This window comes from Caretta caretta, chromosome 4 (genome assembly GCF_965140235.1).
Source record: "Caretta caretta isolate rCarCar2 chromosome 4, rCarCar1.hap1, whole genome shotgun sequence".
NCBI lineage: Eukaryota > Metazoa > Chordata > Testudines > Cheloniidae > Caretta > Caretta caretta.
The window spans coordinates 63,894,577-63,910,102 of NC_134209.1; the positions used below are offsets into that span (position 1 = coordinate 63,894,577).

The 15,526-nt window shown below is 38.5% G+C and overlaps 1 protein-coding gene across 3 annotated transcripts in view; it reads left to right on the forward strand.

Moving 5' to 3' along the window:
* USP38 (ubiquitin specific peptidase 38) overlaps positions 1 to 15,526 on the forward strand; it is a 33,312-nt gene that overhangs the window by 10,841 nt on the left and 6,945 nt on the right. For all 3 annotated transcript variants that reach the window (XR_012668095.1, XR_012668096.1, XM_048847012.2), the window contains exons 3-9: positions 705 to 834; positions 1,098 to 1,199; positions 2,086 to 2,244; positions 4,671 to 4,864; positions 5,619 to 5,712; positions 9,280 to 9,386; positions 10,955 to 12,317. Coding sequence is in view for 1 of the 3 variants with exons in the window: in XM_048847012.2 (XP_048702969.2) it covers positions 705 to 834; positions 1,098 to 1,199; positions 2,086 to 2,244; positions 4,671 to 4,864; positions 5,619 to 5,712; positions 9,280 to 9,386; positions 10,955 to 12,317 (2,149 nt within the window). In the remaining 2 variants the exon portion in view is untranslated. The remainder of the gene's footprint in view (positions 1 to 704; positions 835 to 1,097; positions 1,200 to 2,085; positions 2,245 to 4,670; positions 4,865 to 5,618; positions 5,713 to 9,279; positions 9,387 to 10,954; positions 12,318 to 15,526) is intronic.

Here is a 15,526-nt window from a genome sequence, read left to right on the forward strand (position 1 = left end):
TCAGCTTGCGTGGGTATAAATAACAGTGTAGACAGTGAGCTTTGGCAAGTGGAGTGTCCCACACACCTAAATCCCCAGAGTATATACTCGGGCTCTCTGTGTGCCCAAGCTGTGCCTCCCATGTCTACACTGCCGTTTTTAGCAGTGTAATATCCTGCTGCTCCCCCTGCCTCCACCACCAGAGTCTTTCCCTGCAGTATGTAGCTACCCAGTACAGTGGCAAGTATGGCACAGCCTTTTTTCCATTGAACCATGCAGCTATGGGTATAGTGCCTGAACTCTTTGTGCCACCATAAGTGCAGACATAGCCTCAGTAATAAGTTGGAAGAGAATGGTTTCCCCCCGTATAATCAGTTTGCTTTCTTTTAGCTCTTAAAGTGAACTTCAGCCACAAACTGACTGAGATCATTATGCTAACAGGAATGTTTTTTGCAAAAGCTATATTCATAATTAGATGTCAAATTACAATTTAATGTGCCTATTTTAACAATGCACAGTTCCTTATGTAGCTAAATAGGGAGTTCTGTTTCAATTGATCTGGGCTTTTTTTTAACCCCCAACCCCTGCCCCAGCTTGCTTCATTTAGACCCCTGTGTAACTGGTGTGATTAAATAAGTAATATAAATGTATGTAGAATACCTGAGATCAGAAAAACAGTTGAAATATCCTTTAATGTGTGTTTGTCCTTTTGCTTCACCCTTCAGAATGATAGACTGGCTGTCCTGGCCCCTGGCTCAGCATGTGGAGACATGGGTGATTGCATTGCTGAAAGGACTAGCTGCAGTCCAGAAATTCACTATTCTTATCGATGTTACTCTACTTAAGATAGAACTGGTATGTGGGATGATAATGTTGTGATGGGGATTTGTTTAAATTTCTGTGCAGCTGCAGAGCATTCTTTGTGCCACAATATATTATGTCTTTATACCCAGTGTAGTAGAGTATAAATGTCTCTTGTAGACATTGGCTGTAGCGTAGCAAACCTGTTTTATTCAAAATATTCTTTGTAAATCCTGGAAGTTTTCTGCTTATTTTAAGAGTCGTCTTTTTTTTTTTTTAGACTTGCTCAACTAAATGTCTGACTTGTTTTATTTAAGGTTTTTAATCGACTTTGGTTTCCTCTTGTGAGGCCTGGTGCTCTGGCTGTCCTTTCTCACATGTTGCTTAGTTTTCAGCATTCTCCAGAGGCTTTTCACGTGGTAAGTTATTAAATTGTGTAAGTCTTTTGTTAAAGTGGGCCACCTGTAATATTTATGGTGTGGTTCTATGTGGAAATGACTGTAAAATTCATGATTAGGGTTTCATGTTTATTTCAGTGCTTCTGGACTAAATTTATTCTGTTCACAAGTAAACAGGTTTTATAACTTCTGGCCCTGAAAACTCAATCTGTGATTCATGTAAGGTTTTTACTGACATGCATAAAGAATCTGCAGGCCAAACTCTGTTTTTAGCTACTCCTTTGTCACCTTTTTTTTTTTTAAGTAGTATGACCGATTTAAACTTGGGGCAGAATTTGGACTCAAGTGATTGGCAAACAGTGATGTTGAAGGAAGAAGGGGAGCAGGGGGTGGAGTCCAGACTTTACTTCCAGTTGTATCATCCTTGACTGACCATGGATAGCAGCACCAGACTAAAAAAGTAGTAAAAACTCCCATTACTAAAATGATTGAGATGTAGGATACATATAGGTGGAAAACCTGAATAAGAATGACCATGTAAAAAAATAATACCCTTAAGTAATAATACCCTTAATAAAGTATTCATCATTCAAGAAATAACATTTTAAAATATAGCCTAAAGATGTATCTTTTTTTATTGCTAAAATGATTACCTACAATGTGGAGATGCTCCAGAACGCCTGCTTTTAAAGCTTCAAAACTTGAACCAAATGTGCTTAAGAGGAGACTGAAGAATAAACAATACTGTTTTAAAATGTTGGGTGGGCTGGGATAGAATACTTTATATTTTTTCTGGTCAATATTTTCCAGCTGTCTAATGCATTAAATAGTAAAAGTTCTTTTCTTGAAGATCCAAAATAGGAGCTGCAATTGTTGTAACTCATTTTCTTTTCTTTTGTGTATGTAGCTTGTTCCACATGTGGTCAACTTGGTTCACTCCTTTAAAAGCAATGGCTTGCCTTCCAGTACAACTTTCTTAGTGCAGCTGACTGAGTTGATACACTGTATGATGTACCATTATTCGGGATTTCCAGAACTCTATGAACCTATTCTGGAAGCTGTTAAGGTATCGTAATGGGAATGCTTTCTCTGAGATATGAAACCTTTTGATCTAATAGAGTTAAGTATTGATTGTAGACCACTAGTAAATATGAAAGTAATTAATCATTAGTATATGACCTGCAGATGTGCTTGTACGAGAGAAATTCTATCTTGAGCATTGTGTGATGATGATTTTTAAAATAAAAATGGCCGCAGTGGTTAGTAAGATGTGAAGTAATTAAGACAAAGGTCTTAAACTTAAGGTTATTTTTTAACTCCAATTTTTGAAAATCTTTATCTGCTTATTTAATTCCTTCTGTTTCACTTAACCACCTCTATACACTCTCTTGTTCCAATGTCAGTGTTGAGCATCTCATTGCAAGCTCATATGGAAGAGCCCCAAAACTGGGAGTCTTAAGTCTACATTGCTGCTCTTTATCACACCGCTCTAGTACAACCCCATCTCCAGCACACACAGACAGTTGCCCTTCAAAACAGAATGGATAGGGGTTTTGGTGGTTATTGGGTTTTTTGTTTTTTTTTAAATCAGGTATCTGATATGTTGTCTCTTATGGGGAGTGCATCCTGCACTCGCAGGGGATAGGAAACGCCAATTAGAGATGCCTATTTCTAATTTATTTTATTAGAAGGAAATCTAGGTTGAGCCTATGATTCCATTGAATTCTTTCTCTTTCATAGTGCAAACACTTTTCCCATGGTGTTGATGCTGCATGTTTAAATGGATTATCCTGCAGGTGGGAGAGAGGAACTGCTCTGCCTCCAGAGCTCACTTAGCACCATTCACAGTTACCATTAAGGTGTTTAAGTTCAGCAACACTGCTCAAAGAGCTCAGTGTGCCATCTCCATGCCATTCTCAAACTTTTCTTTACAGAAACAGTGACTTTAAATTTAAACAAAAGTAATCAAGCTGGTTCTAAATCAACAGATTGCCCAACTTTAAATTATCAGATGGAATCTCCAGTGTCTAATTTGAGCAATTTTTGCTATTAAGATTGGCTGAAAGTACTTAGTGGGATGAGGTGTTGGGGGAGAGTGAAGCCTGTTCATCTGGAGGCTGAAGAGACTAGAGTAACTAAAATATGCAAGAAATGATAACTTTTTAAATTCTCATTTTTATTGCCCAATCTCTGGACATGGGAGTTAGCTTCCCTTTTGACTATAATTCATTTATTTTCTTTTATATGCATTGTGTGCTATTTTACTTTAGACTTCACTCTTTCATAGTCATGCCTCAGTTTGTATTCACTTATGTTAGATGGTGAAACATACTGCTGGCTGATTATTTTTTCCCTGAGGGACAGACATGCCCAAGTAAGGTTTTTTGTGTTGCCCAACCAGATGAAATGCCATTGTTGCGATCCAGTTTAACCCAGTTACTCAACTTCGATTGCTCATGGTACTGAAAAGAAGCATTGCAATCTGCTAGTGTCCTCAGGAAGATACAGAATGTGATTAAACAGGGCATTCTCTTGAACATGGGGAATTGAGTTGAAATACTAAGTAGGCCCTAAAGAGATCAGGAAAGCAGTGACTGTTGGTGGAAGAAAAAGGGAACTACTTAATATGGAGGAAGAATGAGTGTGAAAGGAGAGGAAGTTCCTCACTAGCATGTGGGTTTCTTTGCTGATCTGAGGGAAGTGTCTGTCTCAGCTTTGAGGTTAATTGTAGGACAAAGGAGGAATATATGCTAACTAATCTCTGGCTAGCAAAAAAAAAGGGAGGGGGGGGGAATACAGTGGACATTTGTCTAAGACACTTCAATTTGGATGCTTCTGTGCCTAGATTGTTGTGTTACGCAGTCTTTACTTAAAATACATAATTTATATTATACACTTTACATCAAAAACATGAAAGCATACAGAATTTTAAGTAAGTTGGTAGAAACCACTTTCAGATATAATTTGTATTGACAGCTCTGCAATTAATAAATAAGTATGTATGGACGTATTCCTTCCTGTTTTGAGATAAACATTGAAGTGTAAGACTGCTGTTTTGTTTTGTTTTTAAGTTTCATTCATTTGAGTCTGGGATTCTAACTTAACAGAACAGAGGATGTTCTCTTATGCTATTAACATGACACTTAAGAGGCAGTCTTTGGTGGCAAAGAGAGCAGGAACATACAGATCAAAGGTGACCTCCAAAGCTATGGGTCTGCAGTGTCATTGGAGTTGACAGAATGCTCCTTCAGGAAGAGTTTATGTTGGCCATGCCACTCAGTATGAGCCTTTGACTGGCCAAACAATTGTATTGTCAGTAGTTTCAAAGGAAACTGCATGACATGTTCTAGGCTACCAGGGGACCAGAGCCAGAGGGGGAAATGCAGAATGGCAGGTAATGGGAATATATAGAAGACTGTTGCTGGATGAAGTATGTGTTGTGAAAACAAATAAACATACTGCCAATGGTGTTTAAATGTTTCTCCCTTGTAGGAATTGCCCAAACCCAGTGAAGAGAAGATTAAGTTGATTCTCAATCAGAGTGCTTGGACTTCTCAATCCAGTTCGTTGCCATCTTGTTTGTCTAGACTTTCTGGAAAATCTGAAACTGGGAAAACGGGTCTAGTTAACCTAGGAAATACATGTTATATGAACAGTGTTATTCAGGCACTTTTTATGGCCACAGAGTAAGTGTAAAACCTTTTAATCCTTGATATTCCATCGGCCTTTTAAAAACCTGTATCTATTACAAATTAATCCACATTACACTTTGTGAAAGGCAAAATGATTAAAACTGTCCTGTGCTACATGTTTCCTAATAAAGCCTTATAGGAGTTCCCTGCATTTAAATGCTAATAGTGTACTGAGTGAGAACGTCTAGGAAAGAGTGTTAAAATACAGTTCTGCCAGTCTAAAATTTTGGTGGTCATAAAAGTAAGTTACATATTTTATGTTCCTTTGAGAGAAGTGTTAGTATCAAATTGTAGTGAGGTACCCTGTTTAGTAGCAGTTTAGTTGGTACTTGTCAGTTTCCTCAGTATCTAAAATTGGGTTAGGGCTGCAATATTGCTTTCAAGCTCCAGCCCCAAGAGAAGTCTTTTTTTTCACATGCAGGGTTGAAGTTAATTGTGGTACTCTATTAAATGTTGAGACTAACTATAATACTTTAAAGCAGACAATGTTTTTGGTGTGCTCCTCCATTCTTAAACTTTTTTTATTTAAAGAGTTTTGCAAGAGGTCAGCTCTTGTTCTAGAGTTGTCTTTTTTTCTGTTTATAAAACAAAATTCTTAGAGAAACAACCACTGAGCATTTAACCAGATGGTATACATTTTGCCCTTTTTTGTCAAATTAACTCCATCCTCCTTGCATGAATGAGACTTTGTTGCTGTCATTTTTAAAAAGTCTAATATGGAAACCAATTCTTGTCTTTGTCCGTGCAGTTTCAGGAGACATGTATTATCTTTGAATCTAAATGGGTGCAATTCACTAATGAGAAAATTACAGCATCTCTTTGCATTTTTGGCTCATACTCAGGTATGTGTTGGTCAACTTCATCTGCTTTTTTAAGACTAGCTGTAATACTCAAGACTGACGAGGCTTGATGGTGCAGAGGTGGTAATTGGATTGGGAGAGATCAGGGTTGTCTTGAAATATAGATGTGATGCTGAGACCTGGGAGGAGAATGAGTGTAAATTACCTCGATCTTTTAGTACCCAGTGCCACCAAATGAACAAATATTATTGATATGCTCAAAGAAGCCCATATGTTCTTTTCCTCAGTCAGGGAAATTTCATTGTGGCAATCTTTTTTGAGGTGAGACGAGGCTTAAGAAGATATATCTTAAGAAACTGTAACCTTAAAAATAGACCCTAAATAATGTTAAACATTCAAACTGGATAATGTAGCTTGCATAGGTAAAATTTGGTGCAATGCAAATTTGTGATTATCTTTAAATTCTCTTGCAGGTGAATTTTTAAATTTTTTATTTTTTATTTTTTTTTCAGGAAATGACTTTTCTAATAGAGTAACGACATATGAGAAAAGAAAATAGCTATTTTCTTTCTGCCACTTATATAGTTAAACTTAATTTAAAAAGCGCATTACTTTAAGCAATATTAAGATAAATAGCAAAAGAAAGGAGGAACATGTCTTTTTGTCCTGAAGCATGGATGAAATGTACTGCAAACTTATTAATGGGGAAAAGCTTAAAATATAGGGCTCATAGGTATAATCTCTTTGGTCTTATTCAATAGTTTTTTCACGAAAAGTGCAAACAGTAGAACATTAAATAAGTAGTTGTAACTTTTTTGGACCTATAAAGAGCCTATTGAACTTCGATTTTTGTACTAAAGGCAGTTCTTCAGTATTCATGAACTATTTGCCTCTTTCCCTACTATACAAAATTAGTTCTTTTTAGGGTTGTCGATTAATCGCAGTTAACTCACAATTATCTTTTAAAAAAAAAATTAAAAATAATCATGATAAAAAAATAATTGCGATTAATTGCAGTTTGATTCGCACTGTTAAACAGTAGAATACCAATTGAAACTTATTAAATATTTTGGATGTTTTTCTACATTTTCAAATGTATTGATTTCAATTACAACAGTATACAAAGTTGACAGTGCTCATTTTATATTTTTTTATTGCAAATATTTGCACTGTAAAAATGGCAAACAAAAGAAATAGTATTTTTCAGTTCACCTCATAAAAGTACTATAGTGCAGTGGTTTTCAAAACTTTTTTCTGGGGACCCAATTGAAGATAATTGTTGATGCCGGTGACCCTATCGAGCAGGGGATGAGGGGTTTGGGGTATGGGAGGGGTCAGGGCTGGGATGTGGGGCAAGGGGGCAGGAATGAGGGATTCAGAGTGTGAGAGGGGGCTCTGGTCTGTGGGAGGGGGTCAGGGCAGGGGGTGCGGGCCCTGGGTGGAGCCGGGGATGAGGGGGTTGGGTTGCAGGAGGGGCTCTGGGTTTGGAGGGGGCTCAGGGCTTGGGCAGGGGGTTGGGGTGCGGCAGGGCATCATGGCTCTAGGGTGGGGCTTGAGATGAGATGTTTGAGGTGCAGGAAGAGGTTCTGGGTTGGGGGGGCTCAGGGCAGGGGATTGGGGCGCAGACTTACCTTCGGTGGCTCCCAGGCAGTGGCGCAGTCAGGCTGCAGAGGCAGGCTTCCTGCCTGTCCTGGCACCGCAGACCATGCTGCACCCCAGAAGCGGCCAGCAGCAAGTCTGGTTCCTAGGCTGAGGTACGCAAGTGGTTCTGCGTGGCTCTCGCCCGCAGGCACCCCCGTTACCCCTCCCCCAGCTCCCATTGTCCTGGGATCCAGCCAATGGGCGTGTGGAGCCAGTGCTCATGGCGGGGGCAGCACGTGGAGCCCCGTGGGCCCCCTGCCTAGAAGTTGGACCCGCTTCTGGCTGCTTCCAGGGTGCAGCGCAATGTTGGAGCAGGTAGACACTAGCCTGCCTTAGCTGGACAGCATCGCCAACGGGACTTTTAACTTCCCAGTTGGCAGTGCTGACCAGAGCCACTGGGTCACTGAGCAAGGCAACCCAGTGTCTTACATGCTGCGACCCAACACTAGGTCGCAACCCAAACTTTGAAAAACACTGCTGTAGTGCAACTACATTATCATGTAACCTCTTTTATCTTTATCGTGTAAGTGCAACTTACAAATGTTTTCCATAACTGCACTCAAACAAAACAATGTAAAACTTTAGAGCCTACAAGTCCACTCAGTCCTACCTATTGTTCAGCCAATTGCTAAGACAAACAAGCTTGTTTACATTTACAGAGCTGCCCGCTTCTTATTTACAATGTCACCTGAAAGTGAGAAGAGGCGTTCGCATAGCACTTTTGTAGCCAGCATTGCAAGGTATTTACATGCCAGTTATGCTAAACTTTCATATGCCCATTTATGCTTTCGCCACGATTCCAGAGAACACGCTTCCATGCTGATGACGCTCGTTAAAAAAATGATGCGTTCATTACATTTGTGATTGAACTTGTTGGGGGAGAATTATGTCTCCTACTCTGTTTTACCCTCATTCTGCCATATATTTCATGTTATAGCTGTCTCGGATGATGACCCAGCACATGTTCATTTTAAGAACACTTTCACTGCAGATTTCACTAAACGCAAAGAAGGTACCAATGTGAGATTTCTAAAGATAGCTACAGCACTCGACCCAAGATTTAAGAATCTAAAGTGTAGAGCATGTTTTCAGAAGTCTTAAAAAAGAACATTGATGTGAAAACTACAGAACCCGAATCACCACAAGAAAATCAACCTTCTACTGGTGGCATCTGACTTAGGTGATGAAAATGAACATGCAGCAGCTTGCATTGCTTTGGATGGTTATTGAGCAGAACCCATTATCAGCATGGATGCATGTCCTTGGGAATGGTGGTTAAAGCATGAAGGAACATATGCATCTTTAGTGCATTTCGCACATAAATATCTTGTGAAGCCGGCTACAACAGTACCATGTGAACGCTTGTTCTCACATTCAACTGATACTGTAAACAAGAAGTGGGTGACGTTATCTCCTGCACATGTAAACAAACTTGGTTGTCTTAGCAACTGGCTGAACAAAAAGTAGGACTGAATGGACTTGTAGGCTCTGAAGTTTTACATTGTTTTATTTTTGAATGCAGTTTTTGTACATAATTCTACATTTGTAAGTTCAACTTTCATGATAAAGAGATTGCAGTACAGTCCTTGTATGAAGTGAATTGAAGAGAATTTTTTACAGTGCAAATATTTGCAATCAGTAATATAAAATGAGCGCTGTACACTCTGTATTCTGTGTTGCAATTGAAATAAATATATTTGAAAATGTAGAAAATATCCCAAACTGTTTTAAATAAATGGCATTCTATTATTGACCGTGTGATTAATCGTGCAATTAATTTTTTTAGTCACTTGACAGTTCTAGTTCTTTTTCAAAGAAATGTTGTGTTCCATATGTTAAATATTCTTCAATTCCTTTAAAATGAGTCAAAGTTCAGATGTCAAAAAGGTGATGAGACAATTTAGCCAAGTTATTTAGTAAGACTTATATATATATATTGGTTTATTGTTTTATTATTACTGCCGACAGAGGGAGGCATATGCGCCTCGGATTTTCTTTGAGGCTTCCAGGCCACCATGGTTTACTCCTAGATCCCAGCAAGACTGCTCAGAATATCTCAGGTTTCTGCTAGACAGGTACAGTAATGATTAAGTTAATGATAATCTTTAGGCTTGTAGAATGCTTAATTTTAATTGAGTGGTCATCTGATTGTTACAGTGCAAGATTGGGAGTCAAGATTTCTGGGTCCTATTCCTGACTCCGCTACTTAAGTGATGCATGATGTGTGTACCGCTTAACTTTTATGCCTCAGTGTATCCACTGTAAATCTGGATACCTACCTACCTCATAGATGTTGTGACTAGAGGTGGGTGAAATTTTTCAGACAGATTTCCCTTCCCCCCCCCCCCCCCCCAAAAAAAAATAGTTATGGTTGACTCACAACTATTTGTGAATTTGGCCTAATAGATTTGGCCCAGGGAAAGTTTTTCAGGGCCAGCAAACGTGTACGTTTCCATCCATTCCCTCTTTTAGACCAGTAGTTGGGACACTCATTTGGTATGTGGGAGATCCAGGTTTGAGTCCCCACTCTGGAAAAGAGATTTGAACTCTGATCTCACTGCCAGGTGAGCACCCTGACCTCAAGGATAAGACTATTCTTGGATGGGCCTCTGTTTCCCTGTGGAAGCTTACACTTTATATAAACACTTGAATGCTCATTGGGCCAAAAAGAGAGAGAGAACAGATCTATGCACTGGTGATTAAGTACTCACCTGAGAGGTAGGTGTTGTGGATTCAGATCTCTCCTCTGAATCAAGCAGAGATACTTAAGCTATGATGAAACCAGCTCTTGCCTCTCACTTTGTGGAAAACTGTTCCAGATGTGCAGTAGTGTCCCCAAAGGACCACCTGTGCTCTCTTCTTCTTTTTTTGTTTTTTCATATTTGCATTTTCATTCTAACTTTAAGTTCCTTGGGAATGGGATAAATTTTATAGCCATGAAAATGCTATGCATGCCATATGGCACTATAAATAATACCTTTTTTTAGCTTTCTTACTGAATCAGAAGTCATTCAATCAGAAATGACTATTTATTTTATATTTTATAAATAAAATTATTTATTTTAATATATATCAAAGAATGGCCCTACTGGGTCAGACCAGTATCCTGTCTTCCAACGGTGGCCAGTGCCAGGTGCCCCAGAACAGGTTATCATCAAGTGATCCATCCCCTGTCGCTCATTCCCAGCTTCTGGCAAACAGTGGCTAGGGACACCATTCCTGCCCATCCTGGCTAATAGCCATTGATGGACCTATCCTTCATGAATTTATCTAGTTCTTGTTTGAACCATTTTATGGACTTGGCCTTCACAACATCCCACGTCTTTTGATTAGCATGTCTCTTGATTAGTATTTGGTGACATGAGTACATTCTTTAATATTCTAATTCTCATCCAAAACTGTCTGCGTACAGAGTTGTGCTGTAATAGGCATAATCTGTTTGCTTTTCTGGTGGCATTGACATTTGAGTTTTAAGTTAATATGTAAAATATTGACCCAAATGTTCATAATTTAAGCAACATCTAGCCAAGCTTTTTATTCTACTGTACATTTAGTATAGATGGGAAAAAACCTTAAGAGCTGTATAAAATGACGTTCAGAAATATATTTGGAAACAATGCATCTGTTGGATTTTTTTTTCCAGACTGCATGAAGAAGAGAGAACCTTGAAAGCTTTGTCTTCAGCAAAGCCATCTGAGACTATGATGAGTGACGAGTCCTTGGCACAGGAAACTGCCAACAAGGCACAAGTGTTTACTGAGGCACCTTGCACAGGAGGTGAAGAAAGAACATTGATAGAGAGAATGTTTGGAGGGAAACTACAGACCAGTATATGCTGTTTGAACTGCAAAAGTACTTCTCAAAAAGAAGAACCCTTCACGGATCTATCGCTGGCATTTTGTCCTCCCACTTCGTTGGAAAATGTTGACATGCAAAGCATAACACACTCTTCTGAAGTGAAAGATGACTGCATGGTGCAAACTAGTATTGTAGCATCCAGTCCTGTTGAAGAATCAGCACTTGATACATCTCTGGCAGTAAGTGATGGCTGTGAAACAGTTATGAATGAGGGAATTCTGAAAGACCTTCTTCCTGCTGAGCTGAGCTCTGAGAACGTTACAGATTCTGATCTGTACAAAGTTCAGAATAGTAAGAATGTGTCTCAGAAGCCAGTAAGTGAAAATACTCCCTCAGTTACTGACTTACTGAATTATTTTCTGGCACCTGAGATTCTAAATGGAGACAACAAGTATTATTGTGAAAAATGTGCCTCTCTACAGAACGCAGAGAAAATTATGCAAATCATGGAGGAACCTGAATACCTCATTCTCACTCTCCTCAGATTTTCATATGATCCAAAGTGTCATATAAGGCGCAAAATCCTGGACAATGTGTCTCTACCACTTATTTTGGAACTACCGGTCAAAAGAACTGCATCCTCTTTAGGTGTAGTATCAAGGGGCTGGTCTGTGGATGTTGAATTCTCTGACACTGGAGAAAATCTTGCTAAAAAACTGAAGCCTTCGGGTGCTGAAGAAGTGTGCTGCCCAGAATTGGTACCCTATGTGTTAAGTTCTGTTGTGGTGCACTCTGGTATATCCTCTGAAAGTGGGCATTATTATTCTTATGCCAGAAATATCACTGGTTCAGGGCCTTCCTTAGGGCTGTGCCATCAATCAAAAACTATGGCTTTAGCTTCCCACAGCAGCTTGTTGGCAGGGGAGATTTCCCATGCAGTTATAGAAAATGACCTGGACGCTAATGAGATGTCAAAAGAGTGGTTTCTATTTAATGACAGCAGAGTGACGTTTACCTCATTTCAGTCTGTCCAGAAAATTACCAGTAGGTTTCCAAAGGACACTGCTTATGTGCTGTTGTACAAAAAACAGAATTGTAGTAGTGGTTTCAATGCCAATTCAGCAAATGGACTCTGGGTGAACGGAGACCCTCCTCTGCAGAAAGAGCTTATGGATGCTATTACAAAAGATAATAAACTGTATTTACAGGTAAGATGAAAACATAACTAATGTGAAGAGTGACAGTCCCCTGAGGACTGGAAAATGTGGATCAACTTGCTTGCAGTTTCTAAAATGGTTACTTCTAAACATTCTGGGGATTAATCTCAAAATCTTGTAGCTCATAAATCCTGCTGCCCTTACGCTAGTAACTGTTGGATTACATAGTAAAATTTTAATCAAATTTACCAGTACACAGCATTATGTGAAATATGTTTATAGGAAGAACTCTCATGTTTTAACCTCCTTCTGTATTTCTAGGGCAGAGACTCTCAAACTGTCCTTTGACCACTAGTAATCAATCCAGGATTGGATGATCAAACAGTACTGGGTTTTTTATTGCTACCTGCTAAATTGCATTAAAAGAAGCTAAAAATATATTATGTAGGAAAGTTAGGGAAATATTTGTGATACCATAAATATGGTCCATGCTATGAGCGTTTCAGAACCCCTGCATTTTGGGGTTCACTGATTATTTGTATAGTACAATAAGGTTTTATTATTTATACCCTTTTTACAGTGGGTTAAATTATTTTAGTATAATCCTGTTTACTAAACCTAAATTGAAATTAGAAAAGTCCCACTAGCCCTCACTGTGAAGAACTATTATGGTACCTCCAGGTGCTGAAGAGAATTGTGGGCTTATGTTGTAACCTATTCTTGGCTCGCTATTTTTAAAACTTTGTGTGGTAAAGCATTACCACAAATTGACAGTCTGTGTTTACATGCTGATTGTTGTCTGCTCAGTAAGCACAGAGGAGTAGAATATAGCTTCTAAATGTCTTACAGCTGCCTGAGATATAGTTGGTGACACTTTTGAATCAAGATTGCCCTGTCTTCCATCAATCTGTTTACCTTTCTCTCTCCTTTTAATTTGTTTCACAGCAGTGAGGAAAAAATAAAATCTCACTAACTGTAAATCTATAATGGGTACTTATTGAATATTAAGTTAATCTGCATAGTAACAATATGTAGGTAAAATGGAAATCTTGATATTTTCTTGTGTGACTTGCATAGACATATTTTAAAAGCTTCTGGCAATACAGGCCCACTGTTCTAGTCTGGGTTCCTAGCTGTACCAGACAAACAATTACATTTGGAAGAAAGCCTCCTACTAATTTTCTAACGGCAAGTATTTATCCTTTTTGAATTATAATTCCATGTCCTTTCTTCTCTAGCCCGACAGAAAAAAGGGAAAAAAGCCCTTAACTATAGCAGGTTACGAATAGAGCTTCATAAAATAATGGGAGCAAAGGTGGGTTCCAAAACTAAATACTAGCCACAGTAGATGGACAAGGCCTTTGCCCACTCCCGTTCATGTGTTTTTCGTATTAGGTCCAGTTCAACTGCCAGCCCCAGAAGCAGGATGACAAAATTAAGCAGTTTGCTTTCTTAATGTTTATAACATTAAGGATAGGCAATAGTTTTAACTCCGACAAAACAGACCAACCATGTGGGTATAGTCTACCTTAGCACATTTTGTTCCAAGATTTTTTTATTGACATGTAACTATGAATCTTACCATTTTTAGTACAGATATAGTTTGATAACAAATATTTTGTTTTGAGTGTGCAGAAGTGTGCTAGTTGCTTCAGAGACCCAAATCTGTCCTTGCTCTGTAGAGTTGACAATATAAAGTAAAATATCTTACAAGTAAGATCATAATTAGGCAACCTCTACAAGATTATTTATAGATGTTGACATAAAATTCCTGGACAAACTGCAACTGAATTAAGTCCCAGGTCTCCAGACTTCTCCTTTATTGGAGCAAAGCAGTGCTGCAGCAATAAGTGCAAGGATGTAATATAGTAAAACTCAGGCCTTAGCACTTGCAAATTCTAGACTTTTAAGATACTGTAGCCATAACATTTTTACGTAACTGGAGATTTCCATGTGAAAGTAAAACTGCTCATGGTGGAGTCAGACTGCTATGGCAATCTTAGCTGGAAGCTTTCTTGCAGTCTCAAGCAACTGAATCTTGCATTAAACAAGTCTGAAAGTATTCTGTCACTGAGATGGAAGCTATCTAATCTGTGTCCTGTGTATTCTGTGGCACAGTGGTCCCAAACTCTGGCACTCCAATGAGACATACTGGAAACTCTGTTGTAGCTTCTTTAGAGAATCTTTTAATTATGAAAATGAATACATTGAGTACTGTAGCCTGCTGTTCATTTGGTATTAAATTCATGGGTTTTTGACATTGTCCACACTTTCATTTTTGCTATGTCGTAGGTTTTTTGTTTTTGTTTTTTGTATTATCTACACAACTGCATCATAAAATTTTGGGGGAGGGGGAAGCAGGTGATTTGGGTAGCTGGATGAGGGCAGTTTTTCTCACCTGCAGAGGTCTGAGAGGCAGTATAGGATTGTGGGATAAACCCAATAGCTGGATGTTCTTGCTAAAATGATCAGCAGTTGAATAATCTCATTACATTTACACTTATTTTTGTTTCAGAATTAACATGAGATCCTTGCTATTAAATTCTGTAGAATTTAATAGGGTTGAAATGTGTTAGAACCCTACAGGTTACTCTAAAAATGAATAGAATTTAATACAGTGTTATCTTTTCTGTGGGGATTTTGAACCATACTACAGAATTTCAGGCACTGAAAGCTCTTTGTAAACCTACTGCTATAAACTGATGGCTAGATTGTCAAAATAGGATTTCCATATACATTCACAATCACCCAAATGATGACTTTGAGCAGTGTTTGTGTGCAAATGGAGTTTGGTGCATGTAAACTATCAGTTTTGCACATAGTTGGTAGTGTACAGATGGAAGCCATGTTTATGGTTCTTTTGAAAACTTACCCTTTGGAATAAAAAGAGCAAATTATTCTTTTCATATCTTTACCATTTTTAGAGGTTATTTTACTCTCTTATATCCTTCCCTCAAACTCCAACCTCTCAATATTCAGTTGTGCTTTTTCATAAAGTTGTATCCTGTTAAGGCCAAGATCATGTCCTTTCCTTGACAAAAACACATGTTCTTCAATGTTGAGTTTCCATCCATCTCAAACTAATGCCTAGGCTTCTAAATTCAATGTAAGAGGATGGTGTACAGAAGGATTGAAGGATAACCTTTTGCTATCCTCTAAACTGTGGATGTTCAAACTTGTCCATTTAAATCCAGTTCATGTTTTGAGTATATGTTAGCAAGAGAGGTCTTACTTCAAAATTAAAAAGTTTGCTTAGGAAT